The sequence below is a fragment of the Mirounga leonina genome, unplaced genomic scaffold (genome assembly GCF_011800145.1).
Source record: "Mirounga leonina isolate KUSES-001 unplaced genomic scaffold, KU_Mleo_1.0 Mir_150, whole genome shotgun sequence".
NCBI classification, from domain to species: Eukaryota; Metazoa; Chordata; class Mammalia; order Carnivora; family Phocidae; genus Mirounga; species Mirounga leonina.
The window spans coordinates 24239782-24264921 of NW_023270374.1; the positions used below are offsets into that span (position 1 = coordinate 24239782).

Here is a 25140-nt window from a genome sequence, read left to right on the forward strand (position 1 = left end):
CTAAACACAAAAGATAATATTGTGGTCTGCCCGATTATTTATTCGCTTTAGCAATTCAACCGCTATTTTGAATGATGGCTACAGGCAGGCATGGTGCCAGATGGACACAAACGTGGTCCCTCCGCTCAGGGATTCAGTCTAAGAGAGAAGCCAGATGTTAAACAGGTAACCATACAAATTAAGAAGCTAATTACCAGGGCACCTGGGTGGCTCAGTTGGTTAAGGGGCTGCTTTCTGCTCATGTCGTGATCTCAGGGTCCTGGGATCCAGCCCCACGTGGTTGGGGGGGGTCTGCTCGGCAGGGGTCTGCTTCTCCCTCTCTCTCTCTCTTTCTCTCAAATAAATAAAATCTTAAAGAAAGAAAGAAAGAGAGAAAGAAACTAATTACCTCTGTGTTAAGTAAGTTCTTTGTGGCTAAGGTGAGCGTCACCACGTATTCCAGGTGCTCCCTTACCTGCCTTCCCCCGCTTACACTCACGTGATTAATTCTGACCAATGGTGTGTGTGTAGAAGTGCCCTCTGGGGGAGATCCCTTCTGGGCTGAGGCCACTGTGAGCTGGTGGACCTCCACCCTCTCATTCCTAACACAGCCATCTTGAGGCCACGGTTCCCTTAGCTACAAGACGGAGGAGGACCACCACATCTACACTGGGTTTTAGTGAGCAAGACATGAAGTTTCCTGGGTGAGGTCTTTGTGATTCGGGGTTTGTCTGTTGGGCAGTTAGGGTTAATGACCATGATTAAGTATAATTTGCCCCAAAGGAGGGGAGAAAATTTCTCTCCCCCAGTAACTAGGCTTTGCTGCATTACAAACACCAAAACTTAGCGGTCCCTGCTTCTCTGGGTCAGCAGTTTGGGCCCGCTGGAAGGGCACACAGGCTCACCCCTGGCTGTGTGTCGTCCGTCAGTCTGTCAGTCAGCAGGCTTTAAGGAGGCTGGGCTGGGTGGCTCACCTCTGTTCCACAAGGTCTCAGCCTCCAACAGGCTTAGGCCGGGCCCCCTCATGTGGTGGTCTTGGCTTTCAAAAAAGCAATAAGAGAGGACAGACGCCAACGTGCACGCTACGCTGGTGTCACATCAGCAAATGTCCCATTGGCCAAAGCATGTCACACAGTCACATTCAGGAGGTGGGAAAAAAGATCCTCCCTCTTGATGGGAGGAGCTGAAAATAATTTATGGCTTTTTATTTACTTATTTATTTTAATAGACAGCACGAGATATACTTGATCAAATAAGTTGACCACTGTGTACCCAAAACTGACCCTGCGGGCTGTGTGTCCCTGGACAAATTGCTTGGTGTCTCTCGGCCCCAGCCTGTTCCGCTCCTCTCTGTGTGGCTAAGCCCCACCCCACCTTTGAGGCTGGACCTGGAGACTCTGTAAGACCGGGCCAGCCCTCCCCTGTACCTCTGCAGCCGGAAGAACAGAGTCTAGATGTGGTTGGTCAGTCCCCTGGGATGCTTGTTTACAAGGCCGATCCCTGACCTCTCCTGACCTGTGAGTCAGACTGTGTGGGGCTGTGCATCTTTTTTTTTTTTTTTATTCTTATGTTAATCCCCATACATTACATCATTAGTTTTAGATGTAGTGTTCCATGATTCATTGTTTGTGCATAACACCCAGTGCTCCATGCAGAATGTGCCCTCCTCAATACCCATCACCAGGCTAACCCATCCTCCCACCCCCCTCCCCTCTAGAACCCTCAGTTTGTTTTTCAGAGTCCATTGTCTCTCATGGTTCGTCTACCCCTCCGATTCCCCCCCTTCATTCTTCCCCTCCTGCTACCTTCTTCTTCTTTTTTTTTTTCTTAACATATATTGCATTATTTGTTTCAGAGGTACAGATCTGTGATTCTGTTGAATCTTGCACAATTCACAGCGGTCACCATAGCACATACCCTCCCCAATGTCTATCACCCAGCCATCCCATCCCTCCCACCCCACCCCCCACTCCAGCAACCCTCAGTTTCTTTCCTGTGATTAAGAATTCCTCATAGGGGCTGTGCATCTTAACAAGCTCCTGGGTGATGTTACTGAGCATCCATTTGGAGAACCTCTGTATTTGGAGAAATTCTGACTCCTTGGGGAACTCAAGCTCATTTCAGCTCTTCTCTGAGCTTGTTAGACCCCAGCCCAGGTATAAAATGGGTATATAAGTTCCACCTGCTTGGATGCCAAGAGGGACTCAGAGGTCCGAGAGGGCTCTCTCAGGGCTCAGATCTGAGCCACGATGACTGTTCTACCGGCTTTACCTCTCTCCTTAACTGGCTTTTTTTTTCTTCACATAGCACCACCTGGCAGGACATTCTATCTCTGTTGTTTGTGGGAGGTACAGAAGGCCAGGGGCTATGTTTTGTTCATAATGGTCTCCCCCGCTCCTAGAACAGTGCCTGGCACACAGAGCTGCTCAATTAAATGTTTATTGAATGACTAAATGAAAGTGGTGGCTACGCAGACCCTACATGGCCAGAACAAAGCAGGACACTTGTTAGGGATGGTTAATATTTACAGAGGATACATCACGTGCCAGGCATGGTTCTAAGCACTTTGTATGCACTATCTCATTTGACATGCGAGGGCCAGCCTCTGACATGGCCCCTATGATCCTGACACGTGGTATCCAGGCCCTTGTGTAGTTCACTCCTACCCTGAGCTGGGTTGACGGGTGTAACAAATAGGATATTGTGAAAATGAAAAAATATGACTTTTTTTTCAGTCCATAAGAAGTGTATTATGTCGGGCGCCTGGGTGGCTCAGATGGTTAAGCATCTGCCTTCGGCTCAGGTCATGATCTCAGGGTCCTGGGATCGAGTCCCGCATCGGGCTTCCTGCTCCTTGGGAGCCTGCTTCTCCCTCTGCCTCTCTCTCTCTGTCTCTCATGAATAAATAAATAAAATCTTTAAAAAAAAAAAAGAAGTGTATTATGTCTTCAACACAACACAACACAACACAACAATGTAGACTCTTCTCTCAGAGAGTCTATCTCTGAGATAGAACCACAGAACCATCACCCAGATGAGTAGCCCATTTGTCATTTTCATAAGCAGCTGGATTCTTGCCCTTGGATTTCTCAAACTCCTGGGTCCCCCACGTGTGGACAAGATAAAACACTACAAATGGTGGCACAATGCCCAGGATGGTGCCCGAGTGTGGCACTGCACACTGGGGAAGCCGCTGCCTAAGTGTGCGGGAAGGTGCGACGCTTGACGGCCACAAAGCTGGATGTGGCACCATGGTGCATCCGTGTTAGATTCCCAAACTCGTGGCCCAGGGTCGCGGCGGTGCCTCACTCCCACACAGGGGTCACCTCGCCCTCGCCAGTCGTGGGAATCACTGTCCGTCCGAAGGAGTAAGCCTCGGCCATACAATATATCATGGCTCCTGCCTTGCTCTCCTGAATCATCTGCTCTTGGGAAAGCCAGCTGCCATGTTTCAAAGACACTCAAGTAGACTGATGGAGAGGCATACGTGGCAAGAAACTTAGACATCCTGCAAACCAGCACCCACCAGGTGTGTGAACAGCTTTCTTTCTTTCTTTCTTTTTTTAAGATTTTATTTATTTATTTATTTGAGAGAGAGAATGAGAGAGAGAGAGAGGGAGCATGAGAGGGGGGAGGGTCAGAGGGAGAAGCAGACTCCCCGCTGAGCAGGGAGCCCGATGCAGGACTCGATCCCGGGACTCCAGGATCATGACCTGAGCCGAAGGCAGTCGCCCAACCAACTGAGCCACCCAGGCGCCCCTTTCTTTCTTTCTTTCTTTTTTTAAAAGATTTTATTTATTTATTTGAAAGAGAGAGAATGAGAGAGAGAGAGAGAGCACATGAGAGGGGGGAGGGTCAGAGGGAGAAGCAGACTCCCCGCCGAGCAGGGAGCCCGATGCGGGACTCGATCCCGGGACTCCAGGATCATGACCTGAGCCGAAGGCAGTTGCTTAACCAACTGAGCCACCCAGGTGCCCCGTGAGCAGCTTTCTTGAAAGCTGATCCTCCACCCCAGTCAAGCCTTTGGATGACTGAAGCCTCAACCAACATCTTCACTACAACCTCTGAGAGATTTTGAGCCAAAACCACTGAAGAAGCTGCTCCTGAATTCCTAACCCCCAGAAACTGTGTGAGATCTACATGTTTATTGCTGTTCTAAGCCACTGAATTTTGGGGTACTCATTAGATATCAATAAGCCATAACTGACACGGATCCTCAAAACAGCCCTACGAGGGAGGGGCCATCGTGATTACCATTGCACGGAGGGGGAAGCCGAGGCCCAGAGCGCGGGAATCTTGTCCAGGGCACACAGAGAGCGAACGGTGGGACTGAACCAGGTTTGAATGACTGAAGAGTCTACCTGCTGGGATGAAGGATGTCCGAAGTGAATGCTGGCTCTGCCCTTGAAGGGCTGAGGCGAGGACCAGCACTGCTGAAAGAAAATAACTGCCCTCAATCCAAATTTGTGCAGGTAACCTCAGGGCTGAAGGAACCATGATCATCATAAACCGGCAGGGTCACCAGAGGAAAACAAGGCAACAGAAGTGAAAACCAATGAAAACCAGCAGAAACAGATACTCAGAGTTCAGATGGCAATATTATCAGACACAGATTATAAAAGAAAAATGTGTACTGCCCTGAAATAAATAACAAGCTTGAAACTATGGCCAAAGTATAGAAACTTTATCAAGTGACAACAGATCTGAAAACCCAACAGAACTTCTAAAATAAAAAATACAATAACCAAAATAAAAAATTCAAAGTCTTGGTGCGGGGGCGCCTGGGTGGCTCAGTCGATTAAGTGTCTGCCTTCAGCTTGGGTCGTGGTCTGGGGGTCCTGGGATGGAGACCGCGTCGGGCTCCCTGCTTAGCAGGGAGTCTGCTTCTCCCTCTCCCTCTGCCCCTCTCTCTGCTCATGTTCTCTCTCTCTCTCAAATAAAAAAAAAAAAATCTTCAAAAAAAATCTTCAAAATCTGGGTTAAACCACAGATTAGATGTGGCGAAAGAGGGAATAGTGAGATAGAAATCCAACATCAACCACAGATTCAAGAGACTCTATAGGGGCACCTGGCTGGCTCAGTCTGTAGAGCATGTGACTCTTGATCTCAGGGTCATGAGTTTGAGCCCCACGTTGAGCGTAGAGATTATGTTAAAAAAAGAGAGAGAGAGAGACTCTAAATTTTCACACATAGACACATCATAGTGAAAATGCAAAAAGACAAAGAAAAAATCTTAAAAGCACTCAGAGGAAAAAACCAGCGAGATTACTCTCTAAAGGACAGCAGTACAACGTGGATGAACCTCAAAAACATGATGCTAAATGAAAGAAGCCAGTCACTAAGGAACACATATCGTAAGATTTAATTAATATAGGAATAGGAAAATCTATAGAGACCAAAAGTAGATTAATGCCACGGGGTTGGAGGATACCAGGTGGGGGGTGTCTGCTAATGGGTACAGGGCTTCTCTAGGGGTGATAAAAATGTTCTAAAATTAGATTGTGGTGACGGTTGTATATATAAGTCTGCAAATGTACTAAAAACCATTAAACCGTACACTTTAAATAGATGCTCTTATAGTATATCAATTATATGTCAATAAGGCTGTTGAAAGAAAAAACAGCAGTTAGACCGACAGGTGGTGATGTTTCAGTAGCAGCCATAGAAGCTGGAAGACGAAGGAGTGCTATTTTCTTTTTTTAAGATTTTATTTATTTATTTGACAGAGAGAGACAGTGAGAGAGGGAACACAAGCAGGGGGAGTGGGAGAGGGAGAAGCAGGCTTCCCGCCGAGCAGGGAGCCCGATGTGGGGCTCGATCCCAGGACCCTGGGATCATGACCTGAGCCGAAGGCAGACACCTAACAACTGAGCCACCCAGGCGCCCCAGGAGTGCTATTTTCAAGGTGAAATGCCAGCTGGATTCTCCCAGTGAAAATGTCTATCAAGGCTGAGCTCTAACTAAGACTTCAAAGACCAAGAAAATTTGTCACCAGAAGTCTCTTCCTACAAGGAGTTTTAAAACAGCGGCTCTCAAACTTGACCTCTTATTATAAATAGCAGAGAGCAATGTAAATTCCTGATGCCTGGGCCCAGCCCGAGATGCTGAATCAGTTGATCTGAGATGTGGCCTAGGCATCAGGATTTTTAAAAGCTCTACAGATGATTCAAATGTACAGCCCAGGTTGAGAACCTCTGTGTTAAGGGGTGCATTTCAGGCGAAAGGTAAGTGACCCTAGATGAAAAGTCAGAGATTCCTTCATTCGTTTAAGATATAATCCTTGAGGATCTATTATGTTAGGAACTATTCTAGACACCAGGAACACAGCAGTGAGCAAAATAGACAAGAGTCCTGGCCTCTAGAAGAGGGAAACGGACAAAACAACAACAACAACAACAAAACAAAACAAAACAAAAAAACAAGATAAATAAGTAAAATATGCCATTAGATTGTAACATATGCTGTAGAAAAAAAAAAAATGAAGCCAGGAAGGAGGATATGAAATGCTGGATGTATGTGGGTATGTGAAATTTCAGATACAGTGGACGGGGAAGACTCTAGGGTAAAGACCAAACTAAAGGGAGAGAGCAAGCTATAAGGATATTTGGGTTATGGCATATGCAAAGGCCCTGAGGTGGAGTGTGTCTGCCTTGTTGTAGGACTTAGGAGGCCAATGGGCTTGAGTGGAGGGAGCCAAGTAATCAAGGGAGACCTCACTAAAATGGAGTAGGGAGGCCAGGAAGGGGAGGTCTGACAGGTACCCCTGGAGGTCCCTTACAGGAGGAATTGTCAGTTACACACCCCAACAAAGAGTCCTCAACAGGAAAGTATCAACTACAGGCCCCGACAGGGAAAAATGTGCATTGCATCCCCTACAAGAAATCCACTACCTCTGTAACTCCGCCAATGAGAAGAGCCTGTCATCACCCTGAACTCTTGATTTTCTCCAATGGATTTTGGCTCAAAGCACCCCTCCCAGTTTCCTCCTTCTCAGTAAAATAATGTTCCTTTGCTTTGTTTGACTTGCCCATGGTTTTTCATAGCTTGAATGTCCCAAATTGCAATTCTTGGCTATTCCTGAATAAACCCATTTTGCTGGGAAAATAACTGGCTGTTTTATATTTTAGGTTTAACAGTAGTCAGAGAAGGAGGAGAGGCAGTTTGCAGGCCGTGGGGAGGACCTTGGCTTTTACTTTGCCATGAGAGTGTTGGGAACTACTGCGAGCGTGTTGAGCAGTGGTTTGATTGACATTCTATGGACCCTCCGGCAGCAGGTGGAAAATGGACTGCTGGGGCCAAAAGGAGAAGCCGTCAGGTGAGGCCAGAGCTTCCGCTGGTCTTTAGCAAACAGAGCCGAGGATGCGGCTCACCCTCAGGTGTGCGGGGGTGTCCGCGGAGGCTGAGCCGGGGTGGCTCCGCGCTGCGCCCCACCCCAATACCGCCCAATCCCCGCCCCGGCAGCCCCGGCCCCGCCCCCATCCGGGCTCCGCCCCTCCGATCCGGGCCCCGCCCCTTCCCGCGGCGCTGCGGGCGCGGCAGGGCCGGTAAGTGAGGGTCGGGGAGTCTGAGGTCAGCCCAACAGGGGTCACTCCGGTCAAGGTCATTGAGCACCCGGACCGCCGTGATCCGGAGCAGGGCGGGGACCGCCGGGGACTGCGTAGGTGGCAGCCGCCCCTGGGTGGGCCGGGCGGTGTGTGGGGGCGGGGGGTGTCCGGATGTCCCGACCGTCTGCGGCCCCACTTCCGGGGCCTCCACTTTCACTTTCCCTTCCGCTGTAGCTTGCTCTCCTCCCTTCCCCACTGTCTGAGGCCACCCCGGAGGGGAGAGAGTGTGGCTGTAATCCTGGGCGCCAGGGGCGCTCCCAGCAGCGAAAAGTGGGGCCCCTCCCCGGGGGCTAAACAGCGCCCGGCTGTGCGGCGTCACTCTCATCCCCGCCCCAGGCCTGTCCCGTTTCCTCTGTCGCGCGTTGTGGGCTTGGCTCTGTGCCGCCTGCCCTTTCACCTCCCACGCGAGGTCCCGGCCGCTTCCCATACCCGGTCCCGGTGCTTGGGATGTTACCCGGTTGCCGCTGGGGACACCAAGGCACAAAGAGGGCCCGGGCCGCGTTGGAGGCCACCGGTGGGGGCTGAGTTGCTTGTGGTCGTCCGCCCTCTGCCAGGTGACCCAGGGATAGCATTTCTCCGGAGCTGCTGCCCCCGCTCGGGGGGATGGGCGCAACCAAGCCAGATGGACGAGAAGACCAAGAAAGGTGGGCACCCCCTGGAGGCGGCTGGGAAACTTCCGTTAGGAAGTGGGCCCCGGCAGGACCCGGCCTCCGCTCCCCAGAAGGACCCGGGAGAGGGAGCTTTAACAGTGTCCTTCCTCTACCCACCTGCCCCTCAGTTTCCTTCTTTGGGGCCTGGTTGCTGCCAGAAGCTTTTCATTCAATTATGGGATGCCCCCGAGGCCACCGTGAGCCAACTCTGCTGCGATGGGGTAGGGAGCTCCTGGAGGGCACAGGAGACCTCGCAGGCTGGTGGGGGAGACAGATCTCAATTGACCTGAATATCAGGGGCCCTTGCCTCCCGTCTTGCTTCCTCCACTCAGCATTGTAGACCATGTCAAGTCATGTCATCACCCTGCTTAAATCCCCCCACCAGGTGCTCCTCTGTGTTCTTAAAACAGAAGCCAGAGCCCTTGGTTAGCCCACAAGGCCCTTTGGGCTTTATTGACTTCATAGTCTTACCCCATTCACCCCCTTGTTCATTCTGATGGAGCTCCACTGGCTTCTCTCTGTTCTCATCTAACCATTTCTTGCTCAAGGCCTTTGCCCTTACCTTTCTCTCCACCTGGTGTACTCTTTCCTAACTGGGTCTGGACATATGTAGCTTCTCCTTCTGGTCTCAGCTTCAGCGTCACCTCCTCCTAGAGGCCTTCCCTGATCTTACCCTGTTTATTTCCTTGCCAGCATGGATCACAATCTGAATTTTTTTCTGTTGTCTGTCTCCTTACTGGGCTGGGAGGTCCATGAGGAGAGGGACCCTGTTTATCTTATTCACTGCTGAATTCCAGTTTCTACGGCAGTGGTTGGTACACAGTAGGAGCTCAATAAATGCTTGTCAGATAAGTGAATGGAAGTATGGGGACCTGGGAATATGAAGGAAAAATAGAACCAAATGAACAGGGAGGGGGAATGGGGAGTTTCAGAGAAGGCCCCTCAGACAAAGGGAATTTTAAGCTGGGTACTGAAGGATATGTAGGAGTTCACCAGGAAGACAGAGGAAGCACCATGTACAAGGGATCACCACCTCCCTCACCCCCAGCTCCTGAAAGATAAACCCTGTGCTAACCTGCTTCCACTGTGCTGGATTTCAGCTGAGGAGATGGCCCTGAGACTCAGCCGGGCAGTGGCAGGTGGGGATGAAAAGGTGGCAGTGCAGTGTGCCATCTGGCTGGCAGAGCAACGGGTGCCCCTGAGTGTGCGACTAAAGCCCGAGGTCTCCCCAACACAGGACATCAGGTAAGGAGTGCATGGGTGGCCAGACTTAGGGTTTCCCGAACTGCAGCGGACCACAATATATTCTTGCCTATAGAACAGTTATGTTTAGTGGCAGGTTCTGGTGTCAGGGACCTAGGTTCAAACCCAAGCTCTGGCACTAATCAACTGTGAGATCTATGGCAAGTCACTTCACCTCTCGGAGCTTCAGGGTTTTTTAAATTTTTAAAATGGGGCAATAATAGTAAGTTATCTCATAGGGTGGTTAGAAGATGTATTAGAATGTTAGTCCTCATGTAACAGAAAAAACCTAATAACAGTGGCATAAATAAGTTTGACGGCAGGCAGTCTAGATGTGGAGGCTGTGCTTCCTGTAGTCCTCAGAGACTCATGCTTCTGTCCTGTTTTTCTGTCATTCATGGACTCCATTCTGAGGTTTGCTTCATCGTCCAAAATGGCTATTCCAGCTCCAGCCATCACATCAGCATTCTTGTCAGCAGTAAGGAGAAAGGTGGCAGTAAGGAGAAAGGTGGCCCCATATTTGGGGGGAGGGCCAAATATGGGGCCACCCAACCAGGTGGGAGCTGGCGGCCCCAGGAGGTGAAAGAATTCACCCTAGGCCGAACAAAGGAGACAGAAGTTTATTGAATACACTGCAGGGGAGCGGTGGGCGGGACAGCAGAACCAACTGTCTTCAATGAGGCTGGGTAGGGGGCTGAGTTAAAGGGCAGAGTAGGGAAGTAGGGGACTGGGAACTGACGGAATTTTCCCTTTATTGGTAACTGTCTGGTGTAAGTAAGCCATTGTGAACTAGGGCTATGCATATTTTGAGGTGGGTCGCTTAATGAGCCTATTTGCATTCAGCTTTGGTGGTTGCTGTGGGCCCTTTTGCCTTGATCAAGTTTCCATTGCTCCAGCTTGTTGCCCCAAAGCGGCCTCTACAGAAGGGAAGAAGGACACCCCCTCCCACACTTAAGAGCACACAGCTCAGAAAGTTGCACACTTTTTCCACTAAGTTCCTGCGGACCAGAACTTATTCTCACAGCCACACTCAGCTTGAAGGGAGGCTGTGAAATGTGACCAGGTATCCAACTAGAATTCAGGGGTTCTGTTAGCAAGAGAAGCAAGGGAGGATGGATACTGTTAGTCTTTCTCCAGGAGACTTAAGCTTGATGTTGTAATGCTTAGCACTGTGCCTCGCACATATCAGTCACTCAATAAATGGCGGGGTTTGTCTTTTTCCTGCTGCTTTTTTGCTGCTGCGTACATAGTAAGACAGTAGTTTCATAGTTGTGATTTTCAGTGATCCTGGTGGATCCCATTTGATTTTTTAATGGTTTCATTGAGATAGAGTTGATGTACCATACAGTTCAATAATTTAAAGTGTATAGTTCGGGCGCCTGGGTGGCTCAGTTGGTTAGGCGACTGCCTTCGGCTCAGGTCATGATCCTAGAGTCCCGGGATCGAGTCCCGCGTGGGGCTCCCTGCTCGGCAGGGAGTCTGCTTCTCCTTCTGACCCTCCTCCCTCTCATGCTCTCTGTCTCTCATTCTCTCTCTCTCAAATAAATAAAAATAAAATCTTTAAAGTGTATAGTTCAAGGCTTTTAGTATATTCAGAGTTGTGCAACCATCACCACAATCAATTATAGAACTTTTTTTTTTTTAAGATTTTATTTATTTATTTGAGAGCGAGAGCAGGAGCAGGGGGAGGGGCAGAGGGAGAGGGAGAAGCAGACTCCATGCTGAGCAGAGAGCCCGATGCGGGGCTCGATCCCAGGACCCTGGGATCATGACCTGAGCTGAAGGCAGACGCTTAACCGACTGAGCCACCCAGGCGCCCCACTTATAGACCGTTTTTATCACCCCCTGCAGAACCCAGGTCTGTGCTTATTAGTAGTCACTCCTCATCTCCCTGCCTTTCCGCAACCGCAGCCTTAGGCAGCCACTAATCTACTTATCTCCAGGGTTGTGCCTAGTCTGGATATTTCATATAAATGGAATCATACAACATGTGGCCTTTTGTGTCTGGCTTCTTTCACTTAGCATAATGTTTTCTCAATTCATCCGTGTTGTAGCATGTATCAGAACTTTATTCCTTTTATTTTTGTTTATTTATTGTTATTTTTTTAAGTAGGCTCCCCTAAACGTGGAGCCCAGTGCAGGGCTTGAACTCACGACCCTGAGATCAAGAGTCGGATGCTTACCGACTAAGCCACCCAGGTGCCCCAGAACTTCATTTCTTTTTGTTGCTGAATAATAATCCACTGTATGGATATACCATATTTTCTCTATCTATTAATCATTTGATGGACATTTGATTTTTTTCCACTTTTCAGCTAATACGAGTAATGCTGCTGCCGGGAACATTTGTGTCCACCGTTTACATGGACATTTTTTTTCCCCCAGTTTTACTGAGATATCGCTGACATATAACATTGTATTAGTTTAAGGGGATGTGATACTGTGATTTATAATAAGGAATACATATTTGGTCTTTGTCCTTTCCTTGGAACTTTGTAAGTGATGAGAATGTGAGGTGCCTTTCGTTATGTGAATGAGGTGACTTTTGGAATGTCCCCAGATCACCTAAGAATAGGGGCTAGTCACCAGAGCAACCAACCCCGGTGATTAGCGGGTTGGAACTTTCAGTCCCATCCCTCTGACCTCTTGGGAGGGGACAGGGGCTGAGGTTGCATCAGTCCCCAGTGGCAGTGGTTTAACCAATCATGCCTATGTAATGAAATCTTCATAAAAACTGAAAAGGACAGGGTTCAGAGAGCTCCTGGGTTGATGAACACATGGAGATTTGGGGGGAACGGTACAGTCCAAGAGGGTATGGAAGCTCCTCACCCCTTCCCATATACCTCGCCCTGTGTGTCTCTTCCATCTGGCTGTTCCTGAATTATATCCTTTTATAATAAACCAGTGATCTAGTAAGTAAAATGTTCGAGTTCTAGGAACTGCTCTAGCAAATTAATTGAACCCGAGGAGTGGGCTGTTGGAACCCCCAACTCTATAGCTGATGGGACAGCGCAGCTGACAACCCGGGCTTGTGATTGGCATGGGGGGAGGGGCAGGCTCATCGGGCTGAGCCCTCAACCTGTGGACGCAGCTGCTGTCTCTGGGCGGATGGGATCAGAATTGAGTTGCAATGTAGGACGCCCTACTGGTGCCCGAGAATCGCTGGGGGCTGTGTGAGGAGCTCCCCTCCTCCCGTCCACACGTTGGAAGTGGAGGCTCAGAATCATTTTAGATGGACGCCATAATGATTTGGTACGTGTGTATCGTGCAGTGATGACCACAATAAGTTAACGTCCATTGCCTCACATACTTACAGATTATTATTATTTTTAAGTAATCTCTGCACCCAACATGGGTCTTCAACTCACCACCCCAAGATCAAGAGTCACATGTTCTAGGGGCGCCTGGGTGGCTCAGTCTGCCTTTGGCTCAGGTCATGATCTCAGGCGGGCTCCTTGCTCGGCGGGGAGCCTGCTTCTCCCTCTCCCTCTGCCTGCCGCTCCCCCTGCTTGCGCTCTCTCTCTGTCAAATAAATAAAGAAAGTCTTAAAAAAAAAAAAAGAGTTACATGCTCTACTGACTGAGCCAGCCAGGCACCCCTATTTTTTCTTGTGATAAGAGGTTTTAAGACTTATTCTCAACAATATTTAGATATACAACACAGTATTGTTAACTATAGTCACCGTGCTGTACATTACCTCCCTGTGGCTTGTTTATGAACTTGGATTCATTATCACACCTAACAATAATTAAGGAATTATTAGTAATAATTCCTTAAAATCCTCTAATACTGTTTATATTAAAATTTCCCTGATTATCTCACTAACAATTTTTATAGTAGGTTTGTTCCCGACAGGAGCCAAAGGAGATCTACACGTAACGTTTCTTTCTTTTTTTTTTTTTTTAAAGATTTTATTTATTTATTTGACAGAGAGAGACACAGCGAGAGAGGGAACACAGGCAGGGGGAGTGGCAGAGGGAGAAGCAGGCTTCCCGCCGAGCAGGGAGCTCGATGCAGGGCTCGATCCCAGGACCCTGGGACCATGACCTGAGCCGAAGGCAGACGCTTAACGACAGCCACCCAGGCACCCCTACGTAACATTTCTTTTTACTTTTTTTTTTTTAAAGATTTTATTTATTTATTTGAGAGAGAGAATGAGAGAGAGAGAGAGAGAGAGAGAGCATGAGAGGGGGAGGGTCAGAGGGAGAAGCAGACTCCCTGCCAAGCAGAGAGCCCGACGCGGGACTCGATCCCGGGACTCCAGGATCATGACCTGAGCCGAAGGCAGTCGCTTAACCAACTGAGCCACCCAGGCGCCCCCTACGTAACATTTCTTAATATCGTCCTTTTTATTCTCCCTCTCTTTTTATGCCATTAATTTAAGAAACCGGGTCTTGGACTTCCAGAATTTTCCCACATTCTGGATTTCTTAATTGCTGTCTCAGCCTGTCATTTCGGATCTCCAGTTTTTCTTGTGAACTTGTAGTTGGAGCTGAAGGTTAGGTTAGTCAGGAGTCACGTTGTACATTTCCAGGAGCTTGTCCTCATTTGTTGATTGTTCCTTGCTCTTCTTGTTCTGCATTCTGATTTTTCTGTTTCCTTTGGGATCAGTTCTGTTTTGTTTTGTTTTTGTTCTTGTTTTTTATCTCAGCCCTTCCTTTTCATGCTTTTAATCTTCCAGAAACGTTGAAGGGTCCTTGAGAAGGCTGGTGTTTGTCTGGAATGACACCGGCTTGGAATCCTGCGTCTCACAGTCATTCAGTGCTTACTCAGTAGAGTCAGTGTGACCTGGCTGTGCCTCGGGCTTTTACCCATAAAGCAGCGGTGACCGCAGTAGCTGCCTCATGGGTTCGTGGAGAGCATTAAATGAGCTAAAACCTATGACGTGCTTTGACGTGTCTTGGCATATAGTACATAACAACTGTTGGTGGCTTGGCTAAGGACCAAAGGACAGAATGAGAGGAGGCTGCAGAGCGGGGAGGGGCCGATCGCAGAGGCCTTGGTGTGCCACGGTGAGCGTGGATCTGATTCTCAGAGCAGTGCCAAGCCGTTGCAGGGGCTTACGCGGTGGGTTCTGATCAAGAAGGAAGCCCAGTGCTGTGGGAATCCAGGAAAGGCCTCTACCCCGGGGGGGGCGGGGTGTGGGCGTGTGCCTTTGGGTCTGTACACATGCATACGCGTGCACAAGTGTGCAGACACGTCCGTGCCAATAGCTGGTGGCCGGGGTTGGACCTGTGACCTTCTCCGCAGGCTGTGGGTGAGCGTGGAGGATGCTCAGATGTACACGGTCAGCATCTGGCTCACCGTGCGCCCTGACATGACCGTGGCTTCCCTCAAGGACATGGTGAGTTGGCAGGGGTGGGGCCACACTAAAGGGAAACATCAGGGCACATGCTTCCCATTTTGCTTCTACCTCTCTTTACTCTGATCCTCCCTTTTCACTCTCCTGCTCTCCGTACCCCGTCCCCCCCGCCCCCAGGTATTCCTGGACTACGGCTTTCCGCCCGTCCTGCAGCAGTGGGTGATTGGGCAGCGGCTGGCCCGGGACCAAGAGACCCTGCACTCCCACGGGGTGCGGCGGAATGGGGACAGTGCCTACCTCTATCTGCTGTCAGCCTGCAACACCTCACTGAACCCTCAGGAGCTGCAGCGGGAGAGGCAGCTGCGGATGCTGGAAGGTAAGGCTCTGAGCGCCATGGGACTCACCTGAGATCGCAGGGTGAGAGGGAGCAGAGCCCGTGGCTTTTGGTCAGGAGCTGTCACCAGGAGGACCTTATCCATAGTGGGGAAGAGAGGACAAAGGGCACCCCGGAGGGAGCCATTTCAGAGCCATTCTGAGAGCAGCTGGTCTGGGGGAGGAGGGGGGCTGAGTTCAGTCCTGGCTCCGGCATTCATCAGCTGGACGACGTCGGGCACGTCCCTTCCAGTCTCTGTTCCTCGGTTTCTAAATCTGTACATTGGATATGATGATGACAATAATAGCGTTTATTCTAAATTTTTTGCTTATCATCTGAAAGTATGTCAGACTTATAGAAAAGTTGCAACATTGTACAAAGAATTGTATAACAAATTCCCAAGTACCTTTCATGTGGATTCCCCAAAATACTAACACTTCACCACAATTACTTTGCTTTGTCATTCTCTCTATATAATTATTTATATATGTCTAAATAATTTTTTTCTGAACTGTTGTGAAGTTGCAGACATGATGTCCCTCTGGCCTAAATACTTCAGTGTTCATGTTTTTGGAAAAGGGGTCATTTTCTTACATGTGGTAAACATACAACTACCAAATTTAGGAAATTAACAATGATGAAATACTATTATCTAATCCACAGATGTTACCCAGATTTTACCAGTTGTTGCACGAATGTCCTTTGTGGCCAGACACCTGGCAGTGGCCTCATGTCTCTCGGGGTCTTTCAATCTTTGGTGTCCTCAGTCTTACTTTGACTTTCCTGATATTTGAAGAGTCCGGCCAGTTTTGTTTTTTTGGGTTTTTTTTCTGTCCGATATCCCCTCGTGAATGGATGCAGATTCAGTATTTGTCAGGAGCATCTCAGAAGTGATTGGGCCTCTAGGTGTATGACATAAGGAGCATAGGAGGCCGGTTTTTAGGCCCGGGTTTTTAAGCGGGGGCTCGCAGGAGCACTCACGCGTGGAGGAGGGCCCCTGACCCTGTAGGAGCCGGACATTCAGCCAGGTCTAGGCTCACCTGGGGAACCGAGCTGGAGACTCCCCCAGGGAGGAGGGAGCGGTGCGGGGGGCGTGGAGGGGCCGCAGGGTGCCTGGCTGGCTCAGAGTGTGCACGAAGTGGGCTGCTGGATCTGCCACCCCCTAAACCCTCCTCCCTAGATCTGGGCTTCAAGGACCTCACGCTGCAGCCCCGGTGCCCTCTGGAGCCTGGCCCCACGAAGCCCGGAGTCCCCCAGGAGGCGGGGCGGGGCCAGCCCGACGCCACGCCCGAACCCCCGCCGGTAAGCCGCCCCCGCCTCCGCGTGCTGGTGACCGCGCGCCCCACCCCCGACTCCGCCTCCGCGCTCCCGGGCCCCGCCCCCGCCCGACTCCCCGCGCCGTGCTCAACCCCCACTCCCCGACTCTGCTCCCAGGTGGGCTGGCAGTGCCCCGGCTGCACCTTCATTAACAAGCCCACGAGACCCGGCTGCGAGATGTGCTGCCGGGCGCGGCCTGAGGCCTACCAGGTCCCTGCCTCGTACCAGCCCGACGAGGAGGAGAGAGCGCGCCTGGCGGGCGAGGAGGAGGCGCTGCGCCAGTACCAGCAGGTGGGCGCGGAAGTCCCGGGACAAACACGCGCAGACCGGGCGGGGAGGCGTAGGACTGGAAGGGAGGCACCTCCGCATTGCCGCTCCTTCCGCGTTGCCGCCTTGCCCCCTCCTGAGCCCACCGCTGGTGCTGACTCTGCACTTGACTGTGACTCGCCCTCTCCTGGAGGTGTTAGGTGCTGAGACCCTGCTCCCTGGCTGTGATCACATGCCCCGCCCCCACTGGGGCTGTGGCTCCGCCCCTAGCTTTGACTCCCACACCCACTGTGCGGACAACTCCCCTGGCTGTGACTCCGGTACCCTAGCTCTGACCGTGCTTTTGTCCACCTCCTCCTTATCCGCCTGTGACCTAGCTCCTGCTCCACTCAGACGTCACCTTACCCTGGACCCTACTATTCCTGACCCCCTCCCTCCCTGTTGTGATTCATCCCTGACTTCCTATGAGCCTGGACCCAGCCTTTCACCTCTCCCTGCGAGGTTGACCCCGCCCTCTGTCCTGCCCCTCCCATAGCTCTGTCCCCCCATCCTGACACAAGCTCTGATTACACAGATACCAGATCCTGAGTGTTCCCCATTCTGATCGGATGCCCCCCAACCCTCACCTGCATTCCCCTGGGATCCAGTGCTGTCCTTGCCCCGCCCCAGCCATGACCTCATTTGTGGTCTTACCTAGTCTTGGCCCAGACCCCGTCCTCTCCCGTCTTGCCTTGCTCCCTAGCTTTATCACCACCTCCATACCCCTGACCCACTCTGTGACCTTGACCGGCTCCGACCCCACCCCCTGCCCAGCCGTGCCCTGCTTCTTGGCAGGGATGTGAGCCCTGTTATCCCAGACTACCCCCTCAGACCTTTAACCCCCTTCCTTTCCCTACCGCCATCACTCCCTCGCGTGGCTTGACCCCCGGTTGCAGCCCCGACCTGCCCCAGCCTGGCCCGCCTCCCGCCCGTGGCTTCCCCCCTCGCCTCCTGGCCTCGCGCTGGCCCCACCCTTCCCAGCATCTCGTCTCCTGCCTACGGCCAGGCCACCCCCACCCCCCCCAGGGATCCTGACTCTCCGCCAGCTTTGCCCCGCCTCCGGGGTCTGGCCTGGTCCCGCCCCCTTCGTGGTCTGCCCCTCCCCTGAGACCCTGACCCGCCCCGCGGCCCCGCCCCGTGTGCCCAGCGGAAGCAGCAGCAGCAGGAGGGGAACTACCTGCAGCACGTCCAGCTGGATCAGAGGAGCCTGGTGCTGAACACCGAGCCCACCGAGTGCCCCGTGTGCTACTTGGTGCTGGCGCCCGGCGATGCCGTGGTGCTGCGTGAGTGTCTGCACGCCTTCTGCAGGTGCGGCCCCCGCCCCCACCCCAGCAGGGCCGCGTGTCTCGCAGCCGCCAGTTACCGGAGGGCTGAGAGTGGGGGGGGCCGTGCGCTTACATCTCATCAGATGCCCGCAAAAACCTGCGAGTAGGCGCCGTCGCCGCATTTTGCCAAGGAGGCGTGGGAGGTGCAGAGAGGCCTGCCGCCTCCTCGCGGCCACACTGCTCAGGCATTCTGGTTCCGGCCCTCAAGCCGCCGTGCGCGCGGGCCCCTCCGAGGGCATTGAGGCCCAGTCCCTGGCAGCCTGAGCCGAGCCCGCTCGCTGCCTGGCTGGTGGGCAGGCTGCCAGCCCTGGGCTCTGGAAACGGGGTCCTCCTTCATCACAGCAGGTGTTTCTTGAGTGGCCTCTGGGTGCCAGGCACCGCGCTAGGCCTAGGGATCCAGGGGTGAACACAAAAGCTGTTCCTGCCTCCTGGAGCTTACCTTGCAGTGGAGAGGCTGCTGGTAATCAAATCATGACTCGTATAATTGTAAATTGTGTCAGATCTAAGTCCCGGTGAATTATGAGGAAAGAAAACCCAGGGGCTCTGCTTCAGGAGGGGGTCAGGGAAGCCCCACAGGAGGTAGCACTTGGAACAGAGACCAGAAGGTCTGGTGCAGGGGTGTGCCTGGCCCATCTGCGGCAAGCAGGGGTCGGTGTGGCCAGAGCAGAGGGATGGACAGAGAGGTGTTAGGGAGGACCTGTCCCTGGGGTTCTTGTGAGCCGTAGTGAGGGGTGCAGGTTTGTTCTGGGCAGGTCGGGGTGGGAGGCTGCTGGGGACAGGTGGACACAGGGATCCCAGTGAAAGTGATGGGGGCCTAGACCAGAGCAGTGGGGGTAGTGGCGGGGTAGACAGAGGTGGAGGCCTTGCTGATGGCTTTGTGGGAGGGATAGGAAGGTAGGTACTGAGGAAAAGCCTCCCTGGGGTCAGGCCTCACCACGTGAGGAGTCAGATGGGCTTCAGATGACCCTAACCTCCACCCCTCACCCCACTCCCCCTCCAGGGAGTGTCTGCAGGGCACCATCCGCAACAGCCAGGAGGCCGAGGTCTCCTGCCCCTTCATTGACAACACCTACTCGTGCTCAGGCAAGCTGCTGGAGAGAGAGATCCGGGCGGTAAGGCCTGGGAGCGGGGGAGGGAGGGGCACGCCCTGAGCCGGCACATCTCAGACAGCACACATTTATCCAGACCCTTCCGCGTGGGATGCCGGGGGCCAAGCAGTGAAGAGGTCGGGACTTGGGGCATGTAGCTGGTAAAGAAACCACCGTAGTGAAGAAAAGACAGCAGAGGCGTTAGGAGTGGGGAAACTGGGCCCATTGGCCCCGGTGACCCCAAGTCAGATACTCAACCCATGCCTTGCTTTTCTCATCTCAGTGAGGGTCGAAGTTAGTTTCTTCAAAGGCTGTGAAGAATATAGGAGAAGAGTGTGTGTAAAGATTCTAGAATAGTGCTTGACACACGGTGGGTGAGCCCTTGTATCAGTTTGCTTTTGCTGCGTAACAAGTTTTCCAGACATAGTGTCTTCAGACAACACTGTTTATTTAGTTCATGAATCTGCAAGTTAGTCATTGGGGTTGGGCTTAGCCAGACAATTCTTGTAGCTCCTGATTTTTCTAGCTCCTGCTGGGCCTGGCTGGCCTCAGGTGGGTTTAGCTGGTGGGTCAGCTGTCCTGGACTGATTCAGGATGGTCTTACCTGCAGTGGTGGGCGGGGCGGGGGGGCGTGTGGTGGGCGGCTGGGCCTCTTTCCACTTTGCTCTCTGGCTGGGTCAAGCAGGCCAGGCCTGCTCCCGGGCCGATGGTCCTCAGGTTCCAAGAGCAGCCAGCAGGGGGCTTCAGTGCAGGAGTACCTCCTCTCTTCGTTCCCTCGCTGCCCTCCCACTGAGCATGCTCAAGCCCAGAGTCCCTGTGAGAGGGGACCACCCAAGGGTGTGGCGTCAGGGAGACATGAATAAATGGGGCCATCCCTCCAGCAGTCCATTCCAGTGCTGTAGGCGTCCAGGCGTGCGCATTCACTGTTATTATTATCAGTATTATTTCCAAGTTCTCACCCTTCTGTGAGTCTCCATTTCCCCACCTGGAAAATTGACTGTTGGGCTTCATTCATGGTTTTTAAACTGTGGGGAAGGGCCTTCTCAGAAATGGGCATCTTGGGATTCCCAGGCCAAAACATGAGGCAGGGTCAAAGGTGGCTGAGGTCCACATGGGAGACCCCACAGGCACATCCCCAAGACCTCTGTTCCTCCTGCCTCTCCCTTAGGATCCTGCTTCTGCGAACCTCCTTGACTGCTCCTAGTATTTCCTGGAGCCCAGGGGGTCTACCTCAGCTGAAAAGGGCGGGGGGGTGCAGAAAGGGTAGAGCTTGGGGAACTTCACCTACACCAAGAACAGCCCCTTTTATCTGTTGTCTGTGGGGCATCAGGGAAGGGCGGCTCCAGGGGGTTGCTAAGGCCTTCTCACTGCGGCCTGGAAAGCTCCCAGACATGGAGTCAGTCATTCCATCTGGCACCCATGGTGATTACCCAGAGGTTTTTCCTTGAGGTCCATCCCTACCAAGGGCATTGTGATGGGACCAGAGTTCCTGCCAAGGGGCTGCAGGGCCCATGCTTCCCCAGAGCCCTTAGGGGTTGACCCAAGACTCAGAGAAGGTCAGGTGTGGCAGAGGGAGAAGGGGGCAGGGATCAGCAGAGTAATGCAGTGGAGCTTATCTTTACAAAACACATGCCTAAACCACATAGAACTGGAATCAAAGAGAAAAGTCACCCACAACCCTGCCATCCCAGGGAATCCCTGACTGCATTTTCCTGTTTCCCTTGGTGTCTGTGGGCAGACGTGACTTTATTCCTTTTTAAATCAAGTTTGCTAAGGGAAACTTGGCATGCAGTAAAATGCACCCTTATAAGCATGCGGTTGGGTGAGTTTTGGCAAATACAACTCTTGTAACCACCACCCAATTCAGATATAGAAAGTAGGCATGATTTTTTCTTCATTGTTACCAGCATGGATACAACAACTTTTGCTCTTTTGCCATAGAATTTTTCTAAGGATTATCATAAATCTTATGGCATCTATCGTGCTTATACCTCTTCTTGTAATAATTCCCGTTCCTCAGTTTGTAATGAATGCTTCAAGGAATGTTTTGCGTGGTGTCTCTTCTTATGTATTATATGCTTAGGATAAACTCGTGGAAGTGGAGTGAGTCCCAATGGGTCAGAGAAATTTTGTTGAAATACAGCTGCCACGTTGCTTTCTCAGAGTGTGATGTACCGGAATACTGGTTTAACCACATCTTCCCCAGCACTGCCAGTTATTATTTTTGTTCATTTTTTCCTTAAATGTACACATGACAAAATTTACCATTTTTCTTTTTTTTTCATTTTCACTACTTCTAAGTGTACAGTGGCATTAGGTACACTGACATTGTTGTGCAACCATCACCACCATCCATCTCTAGAACTTTTAATCCACTTTTGAGTGGAGTTTTTAAACACCGAGGGTGGTGCGAAGTAAAGAGCCGGAGCTAGGCTGGCCTTTATGGAGGATATGTGGGGGCAGGGAGGGCCCTCATCGGCTGTTCTGAACCCCGAGCAAACCGGGTTGGGGCCTTTTGGCAGCTGCTGCCCCCCGAGGATTACCAGCGGTTTCTGGACCTGGGTGTCTCCATCGCGGAAAACCGCAGCGCCTTCAGCTACCACTGCAAGACCCCGGACTGCAAGGGATGGTGCTTCTTTGAGGATGATGTCAACGAGTTTACCTGCCCGGTGTGCTTCCACGTCAACTGCCTGCTCTGTAAGGTGGGGACAGGGACCCGTGCCGTCCATCCCCCTCGTCCTGCCAGGAGCTCACTGCAGTTCAGTGCCTGTTCTCCTGGGAAAGGAGCTGTGACACTAGCCTGTCAGGACAGATAGCTGCATGTCCGTGATGGGGCCTGGCCTGGGCCCCATACTGAGTCTAAGCCTTGGACCAAGCCCTGGCCCTTGATGGAACCTCAACCTAGACTGAGCCTCGGCCCAGTACTGAGCCCTGACCCTGGCCTCTAACTGAACCCCAGTCCCAGTCACAGGCCGAGCTCAACCCTGGCCCCAGATGGAGTCTTGCCGGACCCTGACCTCAGGCCGCTCCCTCCCCTCATCCTCTCAGCACTTGACCACTGAAGAGACTGGTCTCGGGCGAGTAGACAGGTCCGCGCCCGGTCACAGCCTAAGTGATAGCTCAGTCTTGGAGCATTGGGCCTGTGATTGGGGCAGAGTCTAGCCAGGGACGGAGGGGCTGCAGTCGTGGGGAGAGGGGGTGTAGGGATTTCTCTGCCCTCAGGACTCAGCATACGTGGGTGGTATTATCATCATATGGGACAACCCTGGCCTTCCCTCCCTGGCCTCCTTGTCCCCTTCCCTAAAATAGGTGCTTGGTTTATAAAGCGAGGCCCTGTCCATGACCTCATCTAGAGACATTCAGTGCCCCTCACGTCTCTCAGCCTCTTAACCCCTCGAGGAACCTTCTCACCTCGAGCCCCTCACCCCGCCTCAGGCCATCCACGAGCAGATGAACTGCAAGGAGTACCAGGATGACCTGGCCCTGCGGGCTCAGAACGACGTGGCCGCCCGGCAGACAACGGAGATGCTCAGGGTGAGGCAGGGTCGGGGCTGAGGGCCTGGAGATTGGAGCTCTGGGAGCTCTCTGCGGGTGGGGGGCTTCTCAGAGAGGGCTGTGGTTCAGGCAGCCCTGAACGCTGTCACCCCGTTCTCGTGTCATCGCCATCCAGAGATGGGAGCTAGTTAGGACAAGTGGGCGGGTGGCGAGCAGTTAGGAAGAGCGAGGCCTGGTGGAGGCGCGGAGGAGAGTGAGCCCGCGACTCCAGAGGGGAGAGCCGGCTTCCCTCTGCAGGGGGTGGGGGCCCGGGGGCGGGCGCTGAAGCCCCCCCGCCCCCGCCCCAGTCGATGCTGCAGCAGGGCGAGGCCATGCACTGCCCGCAGTGCCGGATCGTGGTGCAGAAGAAGGACGGCTGTGACTGGATCCGCTGCACTGTGTGCCACACGGAAATCTGCTGGGTCACCAAGGGCCCGCGCTGGGGACCCGGGGTGAGTCCTCTGGAGAGCAGAGGCTTGGGGGTGCTGCGGGGAGGTGCCCCGGCGGCCTTGCCAGAGAACGGGGGACAGCCCCTGGGCCGAGATCCGGCCACCGCCTGTATTCGTCTAGCTGGTAAAGTAAGAACGTTTTTTACATTTTTTAAATGTTTGAAAAATACCAAGAACAGGAGACTGTCTTGTGAGCTGTGAAAGTGATACGAAATCCAAGTGTCCTGTCCCTAAGTAGCGTGTTCTGCGAGCACAGCCCGGTACATCCGTTGTGTCCTGTCTGCGGCCGCATTCGGCCCACGAAGGCCGAGACCATATGGCCCCAGAAGCCTGAAGGAACCGGCCCTTTACGGAAAAAGGTGGCCGACCGACCCCCACCCCCACCCCCCCGCCCAGGGCAGCGCTGAGGAGTCGGTCTGGGGTCAGAGGCGAGCGGGTCGCCGGCGGGTGCACCGTGGCCGTGGGGTTAGGCTGCTCATCTGTAACGTGGGGACACTGGCCGAGACGGTGGCAGGGCCTCTCCCGCCTTCTCCTGAGTCAGCTGAAACCGTGCAAGGGAGGTGCTCCGCGGGCTGTCTGGGGTGAGCGCTGCACGGAAGGCGGCCGTCTTTGTTAGGAGTCTGTCCCTGGAGACGGGGGCTCGTCCTTCCGTCCAGGTGGACACCAGGACAGACGGAGGCAGAGGGAGCCACCCTGTCTCCGGGGCCCGGGTGCGGGGCCCACCCAGGATATGCAAAGATCCGTCACATCCTTTGCCTGCTCTGGGTCCAGGGGAGCGTAGACTGAGACCATGTAATTGGGGGTGCTGTGGGAGCCCAGAAAGGTCTTACTGACTGCCTCCATCAGGTAGCTGAGGCCGAGGGGGCCGTTCGTAGCAGGAGGACCGGCCCGAGCAGAGGCCCGGAGTGGGGGCGTGCAGCGCTTTGAGGGTGTGCTGGAGGGAGGGCACTGTCTTCGCTGTCATGACCTTCTCTCCTCCCCATCCTCCAGGGCCCAGGAGACACCAGTGGGGGCTGCCGTTGCCGGGTGAATGGGATTCCTTGTCACCCCAGCTGTCAGAACTGCCACTAGCTGAGGATGGCCTGGTCCCCACGCTGACAGCCCCACATCCCCACGCTGCTGTGGGACAGGGCTGGTGCTTTGGCTCTGGTTTCTCCCCCGGGAGATGCCTTTGCGTGTGGCTGAGACAGGCCTTGTAGAGACCAAGGCCCCCGAGCTGTGCGGATGGCTTTGTTTTCAAGTGGTGTTGCAGGGGGCCCTAAGCTTGCGGTCGGTGTTGTTCATGGTTGCATCTGCCCCAGGGCCTTTGCCCTTCCTCTGGGGCTTGCCGGCCAGACCTCTCAGCTCTTCTCTGCGGCCCTTCCCTCTGCCTGACCCAGACTTAAACACAGCCCTGCTGGATGGAGCCTCTGAGAGCCCCGTGTGAGTCCATGCTCTCCCCCTTCCACCGCCCTCGTCTGCTGAATGCTGAGCACCCAGAGCCCACCGCTTCTCCATCGGCTCTCTGGGGCTGACTCTCCTCTGTCTTTGCTGTCGGAGGCCTGCGGTTTGTTAGACAGCTGCTGCTAAGCCCATTCGGAGCCAGGGGGAGACCTGGCGGTGTCTAAAGCACAGCGTATCAGGTTCAGCTTCCATGTCTCCCTCTTTGCTGCCTGTGTAAGCTAATTAAAATGGCTTTCCAGGAAAGGATGCGTGTGATGTCGTGAGGGGGCGTGAAAGCGTCACGGGCTGGGACCCTGCACGCGGGCAGGATGGCGAGCTCCGTGGGCACCGAGGCAGGGTGGGGTAGCCCCTGGCAATGGTGGAGCGAGGGTATGACCTGCACTGGGATCCTTGCCCCTGTCGAGGCACCCCTGTGCCCCCTTGAGGGGCTGCGTGCTCTCGGGTCAGGCAGGAAGCGGGTCTGCAGGTGGGGCCTTGGGTGGGGGGGCAAGGACGGTAGGGCAGCCTTGCTGCAGACTTGTGGCCCCT

General features: G+C 53.2%; 1 protein-coding gene across 4 annotated transcripts; it reads left to right on the forward strand.

The window, feature by feature from the left end:
* Positions 1-7471: 7471 nt before the first annotated feature.
* Positions 7472-24855, forward strand: RBCK1 (RANBP2-type and C3HC4-type zinc finger containing 1). 4 transcript variants are annotated; one of them, XM_035006091.1, is made up of 14 exons: positions 7472-7523; positions 8138-8227; positions 9334-9478; positions 14726-14819; positions 14955-15153; positions 16331-16452; positions 16585-16758; positions 17921-18081; positions 19099-19210; positions 21709-21888; positions 22622-22720; positions 23029-23172; positions 23566-23750; positions 24160-24470. In XM_035006091.1, the coding sequence occupies exons 2-14, from the start codon at positions 8206-8208 to the stop codon at positions 24197-24199; spliced, it is 1677 nt and encodes a 558-aa protein (XP_034861982.1). In that variant the 5' UTR covers positions 7472-7523; positions 8138-8205; the 3' UTR covers positions 24200-24470. The 4 variants fall into 4 exon arrangements, 3 of the variants coding, with proteins under 3 accessions (XP_034861982.1, XP_034861983.1, XP_034861984.1); XM_035006092.1 differs by lacking the exon at positions 7472-7523 and adding an exon at positions 7538-7636; XR_004679454.1 differs by lacking the exons at positions 7472-7523; positions 23566-23750 and adding an exon at positions 23349-23528 and having other exon boundaries at positions 7719-8227; positions 24160-24218.
* Positions 24856-25140: the final 285 nt, after the last annotated feature.

What these genes read in the sequence shown, in the direction of transcription:
- RBCK1 (XM_035006091.1), top strand. Translation starts at nt 8,206, where the DNA reads ATGGACGAGAAGACCAAGAAAG. An exon ending in CCACGCCCGAACCCCCGCCG is followed by an intron (nt 16,453 to 16,584) that starts GTAAGCCGCCCC and finishes CTCTGCTCCCAG; the next exon opens with GTGGGCTGGCAGTGCCCCGG. An exon ending in AGACAACGGAGATGCTCAGG is followed by an intron (nt 22,721 to 23,028) that starts GTGAGGCAGGGT and finishes CCCCCGCCCCAG; the next exon opens with TCGATGCTGCAGCAGGGCGA.